Below are 21,396 nucleotides of genomic sequence, written 5' to 3'. Positions count from 1 at the left end.
CCCATTGTCGATATCGTTTATGAAAATCAGAAACAACAGTGGTTCAAGATCCGAACCTTGGGGGGAGGGATCTCACTTCTGACTTTACACCAATCTGAAGAATAGCCATTAGTCACAACCCTCTGCCTTCTGCCCTGCAGCCACCCAGCAATCCATTTTAGAATCTTACCAGTAATCCAAACCTGTTCAACCTTACACAGTATGAGCGAACGAGCCAAATACTTTGCTAAAATCCAAATAAACTATGTTTAAATGTCCCTGGATTGCAATCACTGCTGATAAGATTTTCCCTACCACTGAAGTCACACTAACCGGTCTGTAGTTACTGACTTCGCTCTTATAACCGCCTTTTTGTATTGGTGGTACGTTGGCACTTCTCCAATCCAAAGGAATCTCTCCGAGTCTAAAGATGCTTTTATGCTCTTATAATTAACTTCAATGTTTCAATACACTCCTGGTGGCTTCCATCAAAATTACTAGGTATATGCCATTAACTCCAGAAGCCTTACTTGCCTTTATACTCGAAAGTTTTTCTAATAAACAGTCATCTGTATAATTTTGGAATCGCTAATTTCATATGACTCAGCCTCACTGGCATAGCCTCTTCTCGGCATGAAGGGTCCTTCGTCAGTAAAGACAGACGCAAAGCGCCTGTCCAATTCTTACGCAACATCAGCTGGTTTATCTAAGACTTTCCCAGTGCACAAGGGTCTGATCTGATTCGCTTTTTGATTCCTTATATTCACATACATGAAAAATTGCTTGTCCCCATTCTTTGCTCTCTTAGCAAGCGCGTTCTCATACGCAACCTTGGCCTCTCTATCTCTGTGGTGTAGCTATTGTATGCTTCAGTAACCATCGCTCCGTAACTGTCCACGGAGCAATATGACCTTAGTTGCCAATGCTTCTAAAAACCAAATAACAAACAAACAAACCGTAACTGTCCCATGCTATCTTTTTGTGCTCTATATGAACGGCCAGCTCCGCATTCATCCATTTCTTTATTAGGAATTTATCACAACTTTATCAGGTAGTCCGTAACGTAGGACATTAATATTCGTAGAGCTTTTAGTATTGGTGATTTGGTGCAGATAGTACCGCAAATAGGTCGCTCGAGAGTTCGAATCCTGTAGGTTAGCAAAAAAAACAAAGAAAAAGTTAAATTTATTTTCTATTATAACTACTTAGAATTTACAAACATAACGTTACAGCGTAATACATATAACTTAAATTTGATAGGAGATACGGAATTCATATAACGTAAACTTAGCAGGAGATAGGATCCTCCTTAAATGAGGCCTCCCGGTCTGGAGAACTCATTTTAGGAAGGATGTAGAGCTGCTGGAACGAGTACAGAGAAGGGCAACGAGCAAGGAAGGCTTAAGTGCTGCAAATTGCAGATTCTGGAGACTAGGAACCTGCGAGGTGACCTGATTGAGGTGTATAAGGTTTTGAATGGTTTGAGAAAGCTCAATGCTGATGGGATTCTTCCTCTTGCTCAGATTACGCACTTGCAGAATAGATTTGAGGAAATTTACCTTTAGCCAGCGAGTGGTTGATTGTTGGCACAAACTTTCATCTGTAGTTGTGGAAGCTGATATCTTAAATAGATTCAAGGAAGAACTGGACAAACGTTTGGAGCGAATGCATAGGTGAAATGCTGTTTTTTTTTTTTTTTTTTGGCTGATGCTATATAAGGTTGCTTTCTCACATCATATGCCACTACTAATGCTAATACTTCCTGGAATATTTTCTATGTAATCGTTCATGGAGTCTATAATTTTTTCTTTAAAGGTATTCAATAATTCTAGTGTATTCACCCTCACTCTGAAATCCGCCCAATTAATAGATGCTATATAACGCCTTAAACTGTCAGTCTTCTCTTCTGAAATTAAAACCCGTTTCTTTACCTTTAACTACTGCAACATCTTTCTTCATTTTCCAGCTGACAACTGTATGGTTCCTGTATTTTAAGCACTGCGATGTCATCTAATACGTGAGTAATAAGGCCAAGAATATTCTCATCCCTAGTATTTTCTCTAACATGCTGGTACAAATAATAATCATCAAGTTTATTTAAAAAGGTTTTTCCCCATCGTGAGTTTCCTTCCCACTTATTCCAATCATCCTGGGGCAGTTTCAAGTAATTTATTTCAAGACATTCGCGCTTGCCTGCCCATTCCATTGTATGTAAAGACACTCGTCATACTCTTCACAGTCATCCGGTCTGTAGATTACTCCCACTCTCATTATATCTGTGCTCCTAACTAACTCACGCCACAGATTCTATGCTGGCAGACGTAACTTCAGCCTCAGCAAAAGCCTCTTTCGCGCTCAGGCTGCTTTTGATAAGAAGCATTACACCACCACCCCGTCTATCTTCCTTAAATACATTATACGTACCATGTTGAAACTCGTCATCCCCAATTTCTGGGTGGCACCACATTTCTGTTAGCCATATTATGTTAGTATTAGTTGTCCTAACTAGGAGTTCAAATTCAGCCATTTTATTTTCAACACTCCTGATATTATTTTAGACATAGTTAAGACTAAATATTCTTCTACAGTTTACTACCCGGACGTACCCCTTGAAGTTTAGGTTTTTTCCCTATCTTTCTCATCCCGCTCATTTGAAACGTTAATACCCTCTTCTTCATCTTGCCAACGTCGGCAGTTGTGGCAACAAACAAGAATTCTTGAGGTGAGGTGAGTGCAAGCATTACTTTAATCCATATCATCAGATAAATGCAGATTGATATTGTATTACCTTTCTTCCCCTAACTAGCAGTTTCTCTGAACCCTTAAGCTATCCTCAACGATACTGACAAGAATTCTTTCACCGCCTTTGTTCAAATGAATACCATCTCTACAGAATAGATTCCTTAAGAGTGCGGACTACGCTAATGAAAATTTTCCCCTTAGAATTTTGCAAATTCCCTCAAGTCGAGAGTTAATCAACAAGACTTTCATCATATAATCCCGCTTATCGTGTCCGGGCAGAATTGCAGACATACATATTCTGATCTAAAAGAATATGCATCTTCAAGTTCCGACAATTGGCCTCTTTGGTTAAATTGAAACAACATTAAAAAATGAAATTCTTTTATGCCTAATACCAGTGGAAAAAGTTATAATTTACTCTTCACTGAGGTTTTTTTTTTAATTAAGAGTTATAAGCAAGACTAACTAAATGTCACTGAGATGCCAATAAAATACAAGGAGAAATTTCCCCCTCGGTAAATCTGAGGTGCTTTCCTCCCCCTCAACAGATTCTTGAGAAGTATACATGTGAAAATAGGCTTGATGGCACGAAAATTCAACGGATAATTTTGCTATGACTTTGTCGTTATAAAAGTAAAGCTTTTTCCAGTACTTTCGTATAGATCTAAAAAAACATTTACATATTTTTTTTTCTCTTATCGAAATCTGTTGGTACTTAGCCTGAGATCACATAATTAAAACGTTTTTATAAAAATATAACCAGAGATGAATATAGATAAGTAATACATTAGGCAGAAATGAACCGACGAAAAGAGGCACTAAGGATTTCGAAGGGTGATCACTTATAAATATGGAACCACATACGACAAAAACAACAGGAATATAATTTGTCGTATTTACTGAAATGTCTTCGCTACAGTCTTCAGTACAAAAGAATAAGAAGTGTGGTTTAAAGTCCTCGATAAATAAGGAGTACAGGAGACCAAAAGAATTCTTTGACAAAATTTATAAACATGGGTAGCATCAATAAAACTTGCAAGACGAACGGCATGAATTTGGCATTAAAAGGAAAAATGGAACAAAGTGACCCCGTTTCATCTCCCTTGGAAATATACGTTTGAAAAGTAGGAATGAAAATAATTTTAAAAAGGGGGTGAGGGAATATACCACTAGGGCAAACATCTGAAATTTATAGATAACATTTTACTTTCATCAAAGCACAGGAATGAATTAATAACACTACTACATGGTCTGAGACAGAAGAAAAAAAAATATATATATATACGAAAAAAATAAAATAAAAATAGTTAAATCCACCTGCTAAAAACAAAAAATTATGACAAACAGAAAAAAATTGCCATAAAACTGAATGAAATACGTCTACCACGGTTACATAATGCCTTTTTAGAATAGACAAAGAGCATGGAAGGAAGTTGTCGATGAGAATAAAGACAAGGAACAGTTACAGGCTATTCAGAGAATTTATGATGGGAGAACTGTCCATTATTCTAAAGCTGAAGATTGCAGAACATGTACATAGCAACAGTTTTGACGCAAGAAGAGATGTCAAAAGGGTCAGAGGAAAAGATTAGATGTATGTCAGAGAGCCATGGAAAGAAGGAAACAGAATTTAAAACAAGAATATGAAATGTTACTTCAAAAACAAAATACTTGACATTGAACTGCACAAGGAATATAACCAAGATGAAGGCTTAGTTAAATCTTAGTCTATGCATTTGAAAGGGTCCGGTACCGAGGCAACTCGTCGTGAAGGTGGAGCATGCTCCGTTAATGAGGGGGGGGGGGAATAATAATAAAATAAAATAAAATAAAAACTTTTATTTTTATATCTGAACAAAAACTTTGATATGGTAACTATCATTTATATTTATGAGTCTCTATTTTACCAACGATGATGCTTTTTAAGAAGGCTGATAGGAGAACGCTAGGCGCCTCCGTAGCCAGGTGGGAAGGAGAAGCAGTGCGTAGCACACGCTTCTTGATTAGACCAGGGTTCGAGCCTGTCACCACCAAATACGGAGGATGCAGAAAGGTCAGGGAATGACCACCGCATATCCCTAGAGCAATATGGCCTTAGTTGCTAATGCTCCTAAAAACCAAATAACAACAGGAGAACGATATTAAAGTATATTCTTAAGCGTTTTAATTAGGAAGTCCATAGTATTTAGTTTAATGCAGTTTCAACCGATATCACTATAACAGTTCTCTGTGGCAGCTTAGTTGGCACGATGTACCGCCATTTACCACGTATTCTGAGGTGTGGGTTCGATTCCATAGATCACTGAAGGCATTTCTGAAGTCCTCTTCAATCACTGTAGTAGTTGATCTCAGGCGAAAGGACTAAGGCTTTTCCGTGAGTTATTACGGATTTTTTTTTTTTTTTAACATGCAAATCGACTGGTAAACACAAACATTTGTACAGACCGACTGTTCGACGATTGTTCGACCGACTTAACTGTGTCTCTCAGCGATATACTCATGTCCAAGTCAGACAATTCCAATATGCACATAAGAGATGGTAAGTACGTTTTTATGATTATGCACATGAAATTTAGCTTATATTTCCTCGCTAATATACACTGAAAGGACAGACTTCATGGAATACCTGGTTCCTGGGCAACGCGACGCTGTCACCTCTCTCGCTAGTGGTGGAACCCTCCGCTTGGCAGGTATATAGGTACAATGCATCACTGCATTCACGCAGACGGTAATTCGACGTCACTACGGATAAACGTCGTGAATTAACCGACTTTGAAAGAGGGATAATAATGAGAGCCCGACGCATGGGTCACTCTATCGCGGAGGTGGTACAGAAATTGCACTATCCCTGTTCGACAGTATCAAGAGTGTATCGGGAATACTCCATTTCCAGAATAACATCTCATCGTGGACAGAGCTGTGGGCGGAGAAAGGTGATGAATTAACGGCGCTGTCTCACATTGTTTCAGCCAACCGGAGAGCGAAAGTGACACAAATCACCGCCGACTTCAACAGGGGAGGTGCCAGGAACGTCTCCACCAAGACCATCAGGCGATCATTAACAGCAATAGGTTATGGGAGCCGCCGATCCACCAGAGTCCCATTGCTAATTCCACAACACACACTCTACACCTCAACTGGGCGAAAGAACATCGGCACTGGGCCTTGGATGATTGGAAATGGGTCTCCTGGTCCGATGAGTCCCGTTTCTAGTTATTTCGAGCGGACGGGAGGGTGTATGTCTGGCGGAGCTATGCACCCGTCATGTCAACAAGGAACTGTTCAGGCAGGTAGACTGTCGGTAATGGTCTCGGGCGTGTTAAACTGGCACACGTTGGGAATTCTGGTACGTCTAGATGCATCTCTGAACGGTCCAGGTTATGTCTCCATCCTTGCTGACCATCTGCATCTTTTCATGGTCATCGAGCACCCAGGGTAATGGACTCTTCCAGCAGAACAAATGCGCCTCCCCACAGAGCCGTGGTGACTAAAACATGGTTCGAAGATTATTCCGCAGATTTTACCACCATGGAATGGCCTTCCCGTTCATCGGACATGAACCCTGTGGAGTATCTTTGGGATACTGTGAAAAGGTCAGTTCGAGCTTCGGATCCTCCACCCAGGAATGCGACGGAATTATGGACAGTGGTGCAGAAAGCATGGAGGGAAATACCTGTGGAACGCTTTCGTGAACTAGTGGACGCAATGCCTCGCCGTGTGACTGCCCTTATCAGGTTAAAAGGTGGGCATACCCGTTACTAGGTAGGTATCCCATGATTTCTGTTCTTTTTTTTTTCTGAAAACCCCAAACACGAGAGGTATTAGAACCTATAGTACTTAGTACCGTGCTTGGGTTGGAGGTTGAGAATACGAAAGAAGATATTTGTTGACATTAGACTTGAACTTCTGTAGACTGTAATTTTCAGGAAATACAAATGTGAAGGAAGGTTGTCCAGAAAACGGCAGTTGAATTAATAACCGACGATGATGAAAAGTTGGTTCTGTGAGTTTGAAGTTGGACAGTAAATGGATGTTGGCTGGTGGCGGCACGTGCTCGGACTGTTTTGAAAGAGAGAGCAGTAATTATAGAAGTCAATTCAGAAGAACAGTGCCCATGGAAGTATCTATAGAAAAGGTATGCAGCACAAACGGTACGTCTATGAGACAGCGAGTGTACAGACTCTGTTAGAGATGAATCACTGATTAACCTAATTGCCCTCTTCTGAATGGAATCAAGAAGCTTGAGAGAGAGAGGTTCTCGGGACACCACCCCAGATGTGGGAACAATATTCCATGGTAGAGCGGATTTGCGATTTATACAGAGTGAGCAGATGTTTGTAAGAAAAGTAACGCCGAGAGCTAAAGAGAAAACCAAGTTTTTTAGATGCAGAGGAAGCAATATTTGTAATATGCTTGTGCCAAGAGAGATTAGAAGTCAGGGTAATCCCCAAAAGAGATATATCATTTTGCCTAGAAACTGGAGTGTCACCAAAGATAAGTAGAGGAGCAGAAGAATTCTTTTTGCGAGATATAAGACAAAACTGAGTTTTAGAAAGATCAAAATCAACTAAGTTGCCTTTGCTCCACTGAAGAATTACCTGAAGATCGGCATTTAGGGAATTGGTAGCGGATATTCCAGAAATTGAAGCTGATTGAGTAGGGCAGAGTTTTTCAAAATGGAAAGTAATGTGCTATCATCGGAAAAACTATGGATAGGATTTCAAGTCAATGGAAGAAGGTCATTAATATACAAGAGGAAAAGAGTGGGGGAAAGAACTGAACCTTGGGGGGATACCGGCATTAGTGGAGAAGTTAGAAGACAGAAAGCCATCTACCATCACCCTCAGTGAGCGATCAGAGAGAAAACTGGATAACCAATTACTAAAAACAGTTGGCAAACTATAAGATGGAAGCTTGTTTAGAAGACCTTTATGCCAAACACGATCGAAAGCCTTTGAGATGTTAAGAGCAACTACTTGTGTTTCACCGAACCTTTCCATTGAATTAGTCCATAAATGGGTAACATAAGCCAGAATATCACCAGTGGATCGACACTGACGATCATTGATCAGACGGAAGGTTTCTAGGTAGTTTACGAGTTGGCGGTTAATTGATTTCTCCATTACTTTAGAAAGAGTAGAAGTAATTGCAATGGGACGATAATTGGATGAGAGGGATTTGTCACCTTTTTAGGAACTGGCTGGATATGAGCAAATTTCCAAGCAGAAGGAAAAACACCTTTGGAATAAGAAAGTGAAAAAAGGCGGCAAAGAACAGGAGTAAGTTCAGTAACACAAGTTTTGAGAACAAGTGGAGAAATACCATCAGGACCTGGAGTTTTCTTAGCATCAAGATTCGTCAAAATCCTTCTGACATCCTTTTGACGGAAGACCACAGGAGGCATTGAATGGAGCGTGTTGGGAATAGTGGGAGGTGTTTTACCAAGATAATTGATACAGACAGGAATTGGAAGAAAAATGGGATGCTAGCAGGTTAGCTTTATCCTTGGCTGAAGTGACAACAAAACCATCAGGTTTTGACAGAGGTGGGAGCAGAGATGGACAGAAGTTGCGGCCAAAAGCATTGGAAAGAAACCAGAATGCTCGGCTACCATTAGGTCAAGAAGCAAGTTTTCTACTCTTAGCTTGTTCAAAATCTAGTTTGGACTGATTAATAACTGCTTTACAATTGTTGCGAGCTTTGGTGTAGGCAGAAAACGAATCTGAAGATTTGGAAACAAGCCAATTACGATATGCAACGTTCTTCTCTTGAACAGCCTTAGCACATTTATTGGAAAACCAAGGTTTACATAAAAGACGAGGTTTTAAAGTGGAGTGTGGAATAAAGGATTCCATTCTTACAAGAATAATTTCACTCACACGATCTGAGCAAACGTTGACATCAGAAGTTTCGAAACAGTAATCCAACCAAGGAAAAGAAGAAAAGAAATCTCGTAGGTCATCCCATTTTGCATTCTTGTAATGCCAAACGATATGTGGTTGGGAATAGCCATGGGATAAAGGCTCCATTGGAAAAGTGACAATCACCAAGTCGTGATCCGAAGTGCCTAAAGGACCTCTCATTTCGACCGTGTACTTAGAAGAGTTGTTTGTGAGAAAAAGATCAAGCGTGTTGGCTGTATGATTAGAATTGTCCGGTATTCTTGTAGGTAAATGAACAATCTGTGCTAGGTCATTAGTAATTGCAAAAGCCTCAGCATCTCGACCAGCTGGGTCGGTGTGACTAGAAAACGGAAGCCAGTTGGAGTTGTGAACATTAAAATTACCAAGCAAAATTACCTCACTGTTAGGAAAGTTGGACTGGAGAAAGTCAAGTTGCAAAGAGAGGAAGTCAAAGAGCTCGAAGTGATTAGTGGAGTTGGGAGAACGGTAGAGACAACAGATGAATCTGACACAATGAGGTAGAGAAATTTTAAACCAGAGAAGATCAAAACGAGGAGATTCCAAATTACCAGGTCTCTGACAGGGAATATCGGAACGGACATATGCACAAGTACCACCTTTGAGGCGAAAGTAATCATACAGCGAATAATTTGGGCAACTGAGATGAGCAGTGGCCGAATCAACTGATAACTGAGATTCTCTCAGAAAAAGTACATGGGGTTTGGCAGAAGTGGAAATGGACATCGTTGAGATTAGAATTGGGACCACGTATATTTGTGAAATGAATTAGGAAGTCCTTGGGAGGTTTAGATCTTTTCGCAGATAAGCTTGCTCTATTAGTTTGACAATTCACGGTGTATTCGATAGTAAAAAAAGTGGGGGGGGGGTAATGCTGTATGAGGCAATGAAATTTTTGGATATGGTGTACACATGGTAAGAATAGTTTTTTTTTTTTTTTTTTTTTTTATGTGAACCCCAAACACGAGAGGTATTAGAACCTATAGTACTTAGTACCGTGCTTGGGTTAATATATATATATATTTTTTTTTATGAAAACCCCAAACACGAAAGGTATCAAAACCTATAGTACTTAGTACCGTGCATGGGTTGAAGGAGAAGTATGAGGGGGGGGGGTGCCGTAAACTTTGCTCTAGAGCAGGGGTGGGCAACTTTTTTCGTCAGCGGGCCGAATGAAATTTTCGTATCATGACGCGGGCCGGAATAGATTGAACGATTTAACAAAAAAAAAATCAGAACCTAAAAAATGTTCTATTACTTGAAATACCAAATTATTAATGTATTTTAAAAAAAAGTAAATATTTATTTACAAAAAGTATTTAAATAGAAGTCGATTATAGATAGGTACAGATAAGAACTACAATTTGGAATAAACATTTTTATTGTTATTATAACAAAGTAAATGCAGAAAACAAAACAAAAAACTTTAATGTGAGGGATTACATTTGGAATGTTTTAGATTTATGATTTCATCAAAATTGGGATTCAATTCACTATTCGTAGAACTGCTCCTAAATTTTCATACATTATTCTCGATCTAAAATAAATAAAAAAATTTTCTGTTTATACTCCGGGACGACCAAACGGTCAGAAGAATTCACAAGATAGACTGAATACAAGAAACAGCACCATATTCAGCAGTCACGGGCTTGAACCTCGCTCACTGAAGGCACGTGTACTTATGCACCCGCGCGCCTGACCAGTAGGCTACGGCGGCCTTAATTTTGCTCTTTGTATTTTTCATTAAAGGAAATGTAGTTTCGCATAGGTATGTCGATCCAAAGATTGCCAAATATTTCTGCGCATTATCCAGAATATTTTTAAACATTTCTGGATTTAACGAGGCATAAAAGTCCATTATTGTTTTTTCAGCAAATTGATTCTTTAATATTAAATTTGATTGTAAATTTATCAGTTCCAACTGGATACAAAGTGGTGCATCGTTCACATTAAAATTAAATGGTAGGCTTACGAAAGAGATCTTTAGAAATTTTCTGAAAATCATCAAATCTTCTTGTAAATTCATTAAATAAGTCACTTATTATAGCCTCATATTTCTTAAAATCCGCACATTTCAAGTTTTTTTTCTCTTTTTTGTAAGATTGGAAAGTGAGTTAACTGTTTATTTTGGAATTGTTGCGAAAATAACTTGAGTTTTCTCGTACCCTTGTAATAATAAATTTAATTCATTTTGATGCGAAAACATATCAACGGAGAAGAAAAAGTCGTTCAGCCATTCTTCTTCTTTTAATTCACAAAATTCATTCAGCTTGTCCTTAGCATTTAAGAAGTTTACAATTTCATCCAACAAATCATGAAATCGTTTTAACACTTTTGCAAGGCTAAGCCATCTTATGTCCGTATGGTAAGGAATATCAGTAAAATCACATTCAATTTATTTCAAAAATGTTATGAATTGCCGGTGGTTTAAAGCTCTTCCACGAATAAAATTAACTACTTTCGTTACAACCGATATAACATGCTTCAGTTTTAAAAAGCTCTTTTGCAAAGGGTTTTTTATGAATTATACAATGTAAGAAAATTATTTCTTTTCCTGGAATACGCTTTATTTCGTCGCTTATTCTTTTTAATAATCCAACGTTTTTTCCTATCAAACTAGGACACCCATCGGTTGTGATGTTGACAATTTTGTCCCACTTTATATTATGTTTTTGCAAAGCTTCTTGAAGAGCTATAAAAAAATCTTCGCCAGTCGTTGTGCCTTTCATAGGCTATGCAAAAAGTAATTCCTCCGTAATTTCAATTCTATGATTTATACCTCGAATAAAGATTAAAAGTTGACTCGTATCGGTAATGTCACATGACTCATCTAAAGCCAGTGCGTGGTAAGTACAATCTTCCAATTTTAATTGATCGCATAAATTACTCGAAATATTATCAATTCGTCTCACAAGAGTTCTTCGTGACAGAGAATTTTTTTCAACCGTCAGTTTTTTTTTTTCAGGGCATAATAATTCAGCAATATCTATCAAACATTCCTTCACAAATTCCCCGTCAGAAAATGATTTACATCGTTTTGCAACCTTATGTGCCACAATGTAAGTAGCTTTTGTCAGAGCTCTATCTGTATTTGACAAAATTTTCAAAGTATTTTGTTGCTTACGCAAACCACATTTTAAATTTTCCGCTTCAATTTTCATTTGTTTCGGTGAAAATAGCTTATATCTTACGAAATGTTTTGTCGAGAAATGCCTTTTTAGATTATATTCTATAAAAACGGAAATAGTTTCGTTACAAACCAAACAAACAGCTTTACGTCTATATTTGCAATTAAATATTTGAATGTCCAATTATCATTGTAAATGCGGCATTCGGCATCAATTTTTCTTTTTATTAATTGGCTCATTTTATGGGCTATAAATTATATTAAATTAAAAATTGTAATAATTAAAAAGGCATCAACTGACTTATAAAATATCTGGCACCAATATTATTTTTTTCAATAAGAAGTCAAACCCAAAGGAACTTCGTTCGATCGATGCTACAATAATAATTAGGAAATAATACTCTTTGACGCTGCGTAGAATCACCTGGTTAACTGCGCACTGCTTACTGCTTTACCCTGCACTCGCCGCGATTCCCGATTGAACCGAATTAAGCCGAACGTTTACGATTTACGGCGAGTGTAGTCAGGTATGGATTTTCTATATTTATGCATTTACGGAGGGGGCCGGATTCAACATCGTCGCTAGCCGGATGTGGCCCGCGGGCCGGCTGTTGCCCACCCCTGCTCTAGAGACTAAACATGGGTTTCACCACTTCAAGGATCCAATAAGCAAAGTGGTGGTATTTCACCGGTTGATGAAAGTCATCTACCACCTATAAATACCCAGATCCTTGATATAACGTGGCCTCGACAATGCCCCCCGCATATACACTACTCGTACTCCCTCCAGTCACTATCTGGTAGAGTAGAGGTAGCAAGATTATTCACTAGCTGATCCGGAAGCCTCCTAAAGAGTTACCAATAGGTTCGGTTCGGTGTACTAACTAGCGGCCGGCCTGCGAATACCGTTTTAGAGTTGTACCCTCGAAATGTAAAGAAGATTGGATCTCGCCATGATGTTCATCATAACCTCAAAAGTCATTAGTCATACTGCATGATGGAAGAGATGGGAAAGAGTTGACCAGAACTTAGCTCTGGAGACTAAACATGAGTTCCACCACTTCAAGCCTCCAATAAGCAAAGTGGTCGTATTTCACCGGTTGATGACAGTCATCTACCACCTAGTATTGCCTGGTAACACAGAGGAGTGGCATTCCTCTATGTGGTGTGGGCGCCACACCTCGACCCCTGCTTACGTTGGTTCACACCTGGGTGGTCACCCACAGTGTGCATGTACATGGAGGTTATACTCAGGATTACTAAGTCCCACCATCGTGAAGGTGCAAGCAGAGGATTTGGCTGTCACAGACCGGTACTTCGCCGAAATTGGGTCCACTTGACTTGAATGTCACCCGAATATCAGTTCCATCAGCGTTTTAGAGTCCCAGGTAGCAAGTACAGCTTGTCTGGCATATCTGAGAGAATGTCTCTGACAACCTCAAAGACCTCAGTGTACATAAAAATGAACTTCACGAGACTAAATGCATGTTAATCTTACGATAATTTCTATTTACAATAAGCTGATTCTCGTTCTACTAATGGATTTCATCACTTTTAGCCTAAAAGTGATGCAGTTTTATTGGCTTCAGAGATGGAGATAAGTCGGTCGGATAATAAACATGGACACTGGTTTCGGTGCCATGAAAATAATAATTTGGATATCACTGTATAAACATATTTTAGTTAGATTAACTTAATACACACTAATTTTTAGCTTCTGTTAGTTTTTTTATTTTTTGATCTCAATGATGTAGGTTATTTTATCCTCCTAGAATTATTTAGTAACCAGGTCACATCCTTGGCGGCCAAGGAACAAAAATCGTCTGAATTCGAATCATGTATACTGAGATTGGGGGCGGGGATGGGAAATTATTGGCTGTACCGCCCACAATTAAAGCAGCGATGGAAAACAAACAGACTCGATCTTCGAAGAGGAAGCAGCGACTACTCCTTTGATTCACCTTATATTAAGTGAATATTCAATTTATATTTAAGTGAATCAATTTCTTATAGAGATGAAAGAAAACCATTTTCTGCCCTCAATCCTTGTCAAAGTCTAAAGTCGGAGTGGATTAAGTGAGATGTGTCCAAGATAAGCAACATGTATATAAAATTGTGCATCTGGACATTTATCACTTCACTTGAAACAAGTATAACTCAGGATATAAGAACAATAGCCCTCAGACGGACGAAGGAATATTTTTCAAAAGACAAAATGGTTCTGAACTGTTCATTTTATAACTCATTTTATTTCATGACTGTTTTATTTCATTGTGAAACGAAAGTGGCTTTAATAAACAATATTTTTAGGTACAATCTGTAGTAACAGGTACAATTTGTCTCTTTTCAAAGTAACAAATTACTTTGGGAAGAGGCAAATTGTACCAATATTACCCAGTATGTAAACTATGCATACTGTGTAATAACGAACATAAATATAATACAAAGATTAAAGGACACAGTGACGCATGTCCTTTAGCTATCCACTAAACGACCTCATGGAATTAATTAGTAATCGGGTCAGTAACCAGGTCGTTTAGCTATCCACTAAACGACCTCATAGAATTATTTAGTAACCAGGTCACACAGCCTTGGCGGCCAAGGATCAAAAACTAACTTCAGTTCAAATCACAAATAACGTATAGCCGATATATTAAAAGGTTTGATAACCTCACAGACTGATTTTTATTCAGTTTTTACCATTATCAGTTTCAACCCATACCGTTATAGCCGAAAATTTCTAGGCCAACTAAGATGCGAAAAAAGAATAGAAAGGGAGACAACTTTCCCAAAAGCTCACCCAAAGCAGGATTCCATAACTGGTTTTGTGAACGGTAGAATATGGGAATTCCACTTGGCATTCTGCCCACGGCTTCGACAAACCTCTAGGCGGTCCTGAATATTTCGAAAGCTTCTTCATTCTTATGACTCACGCGAAGGGTTCATGATTATGCCTGAAGTTCACTAAATAATTTATGAGTAAAATTATAAATAGGGACTGTCGGGATAAAAAAAAGAAAGAAAAGAATTACTGTACTTCATTGACCTATGGGATTACAATTTGTTTAGAAACAGTTTTAACCTTGAATGATCGTGTAACTGAAGGTGAATCGAATCTGAAAGTGAAAACTGGAAGTTCTTTCGGCTGGTGAAGTTGTCCTTGAGACAGCGCAATGGATAAAAATGCTACTGTCTTGCACTCGTTTGGTTTGGAACCCGATTTCTATCAACGGCAGAAGACGAAAAATACTTTCCATCGAGACAGGAGGAACTATTGATAGGCTTTTTTTTTTTTCACATAGCAGCTTAGGAAATTCTAAAACAACCTAACTGGCAAAATTTGAAATATCTACGAGCATATTTCCTTTGCATGAAAAATGCAGTACTTTGCCTTTTTCAATGTTAAACTTCAGTTGCCACTTCTCAGCCCATCTGCCCAAATTTTCTAGATCCTGTTGCAGTAACACACTGTCATTACTGTCATTAACAACCCTGCCAACCTTTGTATCATCTGCAAACTTCGACATTAAGCCTGATATACCTTCATCGATATCATTGATAAATATACAAAACAACAGTGGACCCAACACCGAAACATGTGGGACTCCACTAATAACATTAGTCCAAGAAGAGCAGCACCCATTGATTACCACCCTCTGTCTTCTCCCACTCAACCATCCTTTTATCCATTGTAGCAACTTACGTTTAATACCATTCTGCTCCAATTTGTATAGTAGTCTTCCATGCGCAACAGTGTCGAAAGCTTTCCTGAAATCCAAGTATATGATATCAAAATTATTTTTTTCATCCAGTTCCTTTGTAACATCATAATAACCAATTAAATTTGTCAGACAAGACTTTCCCTTAACAAACCCATGCTGTGTCTGAATTATTGCTGCAGTCTTGTTGTTGTTGTTATTTGGTGTTTAGGAGCATTAGCAACTAAGGCCATATTGCTCCGGGGATATGCGGTGGTCATTCCCTGACCTTTCCGCATCCTCCGTATTTGGTGGGCACGGGCTCGAACCCCGGTCTAATCACTGCTGCTCCTGCCTAAGGAGGCGCAGCAGTCTTGTCTAGATGATCCTGCAATGCATCTTTAACCAGTGACTCCATTATTTTACCCGGAACAGAAGTTAAACTAACTGGTCTGTAATTACTCGCGTTACCCTTCGATCCCCCTTTTGTGACTTGGGGACACATTTGCACATCTCCAGTCTGTGGGGACCTCCCAAGTCCAAGGATGCTCTCATAATTATGGCTAAGGGTTTGCTTACTTCCTTTGCCGCTTCCTTTAATATAACTGGGTAGATCTCATCCACCCTAGGTGCCTTTCTTATGTTTAACTTCAACAATTTCTCCCCCACTTTGTTCTCAGTTATTACAAAATCATTAAGCACCCTGCTACAATATGGTAACCTTCTGCTTTTCAAACCTTAAGAACTCCTCATGTGTGAATGTAGATGCAAAATACTCATTCAGTTTGTTTGCTATCTGAGCAGGATCATCAACAGTCGAACCATCGATATCAAGTGGACCAATCAGATTCATCCCCTTCCTTTTAGAGTTTATATAGGTAAATAAATCCTTGCTGGTTTTCTTAGCATCCTTTGCCAAAGATTTCTCGTAATCTGTCTTCGCCTGCCTAACCTCCTTTGTGACTTGATTACGGACTAGCTTATATACATATATATCATAGGCTTCTGTGTCGCCTGATAATTTATATTCATCCCATGCATTTTTCTTCCCTGCCACGAGGACAAGGGTTTGGCGCATTATAGCCATAGTTGCTGATGCGCCAATAAAAACTCAATCAACCAACCAACCTGCCACGAGTCTCATTAGTTCATTTGACAACCATTTAGGCCTAAACTCTGAACAATATTTCTTAATAGGTATGAAACGTTTAGTAGCTTCTACTATTTAGGTGTTTAAATGACGAAAATTTCTGCTGACATGAATGGCTTTTGATAGGTCTAGTATGTTGTAAAATTTTTGAATGGATAGTTAATAATCTATATAAGGAATAAGAATATGTATAGTATAAATACTTTATGAAGACAGTGCATAAGAGTTCAGTGAAGGAAAGTGTTAAGAATTTTAAGTTCTACTTTTTATTTTTTAATTTCCCTTTTTTTTTTCTTTTTCCCTTCTGCAGTGGGCTTACAGAGTTTTTTTTTTTTTTTTTTCTTTGTTGTCTCATAAACTGAGACCCTAAGCGTTCTTCCTACTGTAACTGGCTAACCGTCCTGTGGTGTACTCAGAAGCAGCTTTCCAGGTGCTGGCTCCTTCTGGGCAGCCAAGTGGCCACCACAAAACACAACGCTATTACACGTCTGGCCCATTTTTACAGAGTAAAATTATAGTGATACGAGGCGGATTTGAACTGACGTTCTAGGAGCCGCTCTTAACAATAACACGTCAACATGTGCAGAATCTCACCATCTTCAGTAAATATCCGTTGCAACTCCTGACAAACCTCCATGAGAACTTGCTGTTGCTTAGATGTGAGCAGTCTTGGAACCAAGCGTGCACAAACAAGTGTCATCTGCAAATATTCAGAGAATATCGCCCGTGCTTTCTATTGATTTTCTCAACATCTCTGCCAGTTGCCTTACTGTTATACGATGATCTTTTCTCACGATTACGGAAACAGTGTTTATGGTTTCTGTGGTGATAGCAGTGGTTGGAGCTCCAGGACCGCCGATTTCTGTGATTGAATCGCCTCCATCTTTCAACATTCTAACCTCCATAATTAAACATTATAAAAATGTAGAATAAAATGAAAATACTCAATTTTTACGAAGTTTCCTTCTTCTACAATAACCTTATAATGACACCGTAATCAAATGGGAGTGAAGATAATCAACCCTTGTGTTCCAAAAATTTCCGAAGATCTGATGAATAAATTGAGCTTATTTAACGTATGCAGTACTACGCCTAATGAATATTAAGCAGAAAATTAAAAGGTTGATAAACCTTTTGATAGGTTAAAAAAAAAGAGAGAACAGGTGGCCTGTTCGTAGATATTTAAATCAGCCCAAAATAATATCTAATGCGGATAGGTGCGCCTTTAATGTCATCTCAAGTCTACTGAAGGCTTTGCTGCTACATTGATTAACTCTAATATAATTTTATCTCTAAGTGAAATACTATAATCTACGGAGCAATTTGATCAGACTAACTGCAGGGCTGTATCATTTACAAGACTCAATCATCTGGATGCATAAATGCTGCCCCTTCACACTAGATGAAAAGATTCCAGTAATGCTGTACTGATTTTTCCGCTGATCCCATTCCATAAAAATGTTCCGTTGATATTATTCATTTTGTCGTTCCTAACAGCTAGAGCCTGGATGAAGTTACTCTGCTTACCCGTATACAGTATTTAGAAACAAGGTGTATGTATAATTTTTTTTTAGTTTTAACAAACAAGACAGCAAGCAACCATAGTTTTGAAAATTAAATCCCAAGCCTTATTTTTTATCCTTAATTTATATACATTTACTATCCTTAATTTATATATACTGTATATCTGTTTATTTGTTGTTCCCTTAATGGAATCTGAGAATCCACAAAATTCCTGGTTTGCGATATACACCTTCATATTATGGGATGAGGCGGGCAATCCAGTGACCAACCTCCAACTATGGAGGATACAGATATGAATGTGTACAGTCCACCTCAGTTAACTTTTTATGCTCATTTTGCAGGAAGTAGTTCTGCATTACGATGAGAATTATGGACAACTGACCTTAAAAATATATCAACGTTGCATTTTGTATATAAAAAATACACGAAGTTGTTTCAAAGAAAACTTAATCGATTAAATTATATTTTATTTTAAAATGAAATTATTACGAGAAAAGATCCTGATTGGACAATCGAGATAAGCCCCGCCCTTCTTCCTCGAAAAATAAAAGTTAAGCTAGCGAAGGCAAAGGTAAAAGCTTAGTCAACCTCTCAAATTATGTTGAGAAATGTCTCAAAATTTGTTGAGATATTTTTTAAAAGAAATCCAAGGACCTCCAAACTTTTTGTGATAGTTATATACATTTTCTGAATGAGGAACACTTGGCGGATGGATTCAACGACATGTGGACGCAATTATACTGTTGTCAAATAGCAGATTCCGGAAAGTTAAAGTTAGTATAGAGAACGGCTGGCTCAGCTCAGAGTGAAAAGCCTTTAGAAGTTCATTCCGAAACTGATGGGAATCGAAATTCACATTTCCGAAAGGGGTGAAGAAAAGCAAAGCAGTATACAACCATAGTATCCACTGTATGAACAAAACTGCCAGCCGACTTACTTCAAATATGTACAGTAGTAAAAAATAACTTTTTAAAAAGTGAAGGGATTGGTTACTTAGGAGACCAGAGAATACATAATTCGAAACCCAAATATCTGTAACAGTATTTTTCCTGCAACTTCTTTTATTAGTTTCCCTAATACGAAATTCCTAAAGCCTTCTTCAATCGGGGATTTCATTTTTTTAGGGGGATAATCATTCCCACTGTTGAATAGGTTTGGTTACAGAAAAGACAAACTTGCTCTTCGACCTGGTGAAGGCTGCAGCTTAGATGACAGCTATATGCGGCAATCAATAAAGAACAGCGAGTTGACATAAAACTGTCAACTGGCTGCTCTTTATTATATGAGTCTTATTCAGTCCTTAGGTCTGCAGTCCGAAAAAAATACTTTCTCTTATCGCTCTAAAAAATAAGAGATGCTGTCAGAATTTAATATATGACTCTACTGTTGAAAGATGACGGCCCAATAAACTAGACATATATAACGCAGAACGTTGCTCTTTGTTACACTTGTAATAGTAATACCTATCGTTCAAACTTGCCGGTTTTAATACTTTAATTTTAGAGGGCCTTTTACCTTTGAGATTAATGTTACTAAATGCACTGATATCATATTGTGGAGGCAATTCACCACGAATTACCTCGATATTGCACTATGCACTTTAAATAAAAAGCATTTTTCCAAAAGCAGAAATGTATGTCTGCTAATGAGTCATTATTCATACCCTTTGGAGCAGTCCTTTTTATTTAAAGTGCGTAGTGTAATATCGAGGCAACTCGCTGTGAAATGTTATCCACAAATGAGATCGACGAATTTAGCAGCAAAACCTAGCTGTCTCAATGCTGCGTAAAAAATAAGACTTTGCCCTGCCTGTACAATTTTTTATAGCTCTCATATGAGGCCTTTTCCTAAATTCACTTGAAGTATAATTTACATTATCTGAAGTTACTAATGTGGTGGGTTTAATTACGTTAGGGGAGATCTGGCTGAACTGATTTGCAATCGAATTATTTGTACTTCCATAAACAACTGACATTCTGTGGCATCTTTAAACGATGGGATGTGCAGTTAGTTTTTTCTTATTTTGTAAAAATTATATTTAAATTATTTAACCATTTTATTACGGTTCTGTTTACATAGGGTACAGCTGCTTTGCGTGGTAGTATCTATTTGTTTGTTTGTTTTTAAGAAGCATGTTTTTCCTTCATCTTATTATTATTTCTTTTCTTTATTTCTGAATTTTATATTTTCATCATTGAATTTTCGTGCAAATTATACATAATATTTACTTTTGATTTAATGTGGAAACACATACAGACAAGCAACTTGAGTAAATATTCAGTAAATATAAAAATCTAAACGGTTGCTAAGCATTTATGTGTTTCAATTGGACACTACTAGCAATGTTAATTCAAGATTAAAATGTGTTATGTTTAGAAATCATATATATAAAATTTATTTTGCTATTCAGAACAATTAAATCTAAAGTGATGCAAAATATTATTTTGAACACCACAGATATAAAATACCTAATCAAGCTATTTAATGAAACGGAGTTATCTGTTAAAAAATAATAATAATAAAAAAAACAAAACAAAAAAAAAACACTAACCATTGCTCTTGTATTTTCCATCTCAACACTCGAATGGTAAATAACTACTTCCAGATGAATACAGATATTTGCATTCTACAATTCCTAACACTTATCAACGTTGCTAAGTTTAATCTAACTTTCCAGCACGCGAACAACTCTAGATAAACGAACGGCCTAACTTACGCTCTCATTCTAGTTAGCACTATTCTTAGCGAATCAAAAGCCCTTTCTGTACGCCATCTAGCGGAAAATATAATTTTTGTCACATATGATTCATTCATATTTTTAATTTTTGTGCATCTAGTGCTACTAGGAAAACGTATAAACAAAATAAAATACAGTATACAGAATGTCTGTACAATACATTAAATTACATTTCTCAGTAAAAATTTTAGAAACAAACGTGTTTCTTTTTTTATCTTTCGTGCAACATTAATTCTTTAAGTCACCCAGCGACTGGAACCAGTTCAGTCGAACCTGCTTCTAAAAATTAAACAAATTGTAGAAACAAAAAACAAAAAATAATGCAGAGCGTGTATAGATAATGATATCAACATGTAATAGTAATATACATTTTATTTTAATACTGCAAGTATTGAAATAAGCGGTAGCGACAAATACATGGTTTAAGAATCATAAATGGAGGAGTTATATTTCGAAAGTGTCATGAAGTAAGGGAAGATACCAATTCGGTTATATAATACTGAGAGAGATGGTACTAA

General features: G+C 37.7%; 1 protein-coding gene across 1 annotated transcript in view; it reads right to left on the bottom strand.

Moving 5' to 3' along the window:
* Positions 1-20,805, bottom strand: part of CROT (Carnitine O-octanoyltransferase) — a 196,704-nt gene extending 175,899 nt beyond the window's left edge. The window contains exon 1 of the mRNA XM_090384007.1: positions 20,693-20,805. Coding sequence (XP_090240133.1) covers positions 20,693-20,713 — 21 coding nt within the window. The 5' untranslated portion in view covers positions 20,714-20,805. The remainder of the gene's footprint in view (positions 1-20,692) is intronic.
* Positions 20,806-21,396: the final 591 nt, after the last annotated feature.

This window comes from Mastigoproctus giganteus, chromosome 10, assembly GCF_048544385.1.
Source record: "Mastigoproctus giganteus isolate SK-2022 chromosome 10, ASM4854438v1, whole genome shotgun sequence".
Classification (NCBI taxonomy): domain Eukaryota; kingdom Metazoa; phylum Arthropoda; class Arachnida; order Uropygi; family Thelyphonidae; genus Mastigoproctus; species Mastigoproctus giganteus.
Note: the sequence above shows the minus strand (reverse complement) of the source record. Positions and strands in the feature narration are given on the sequence as shown.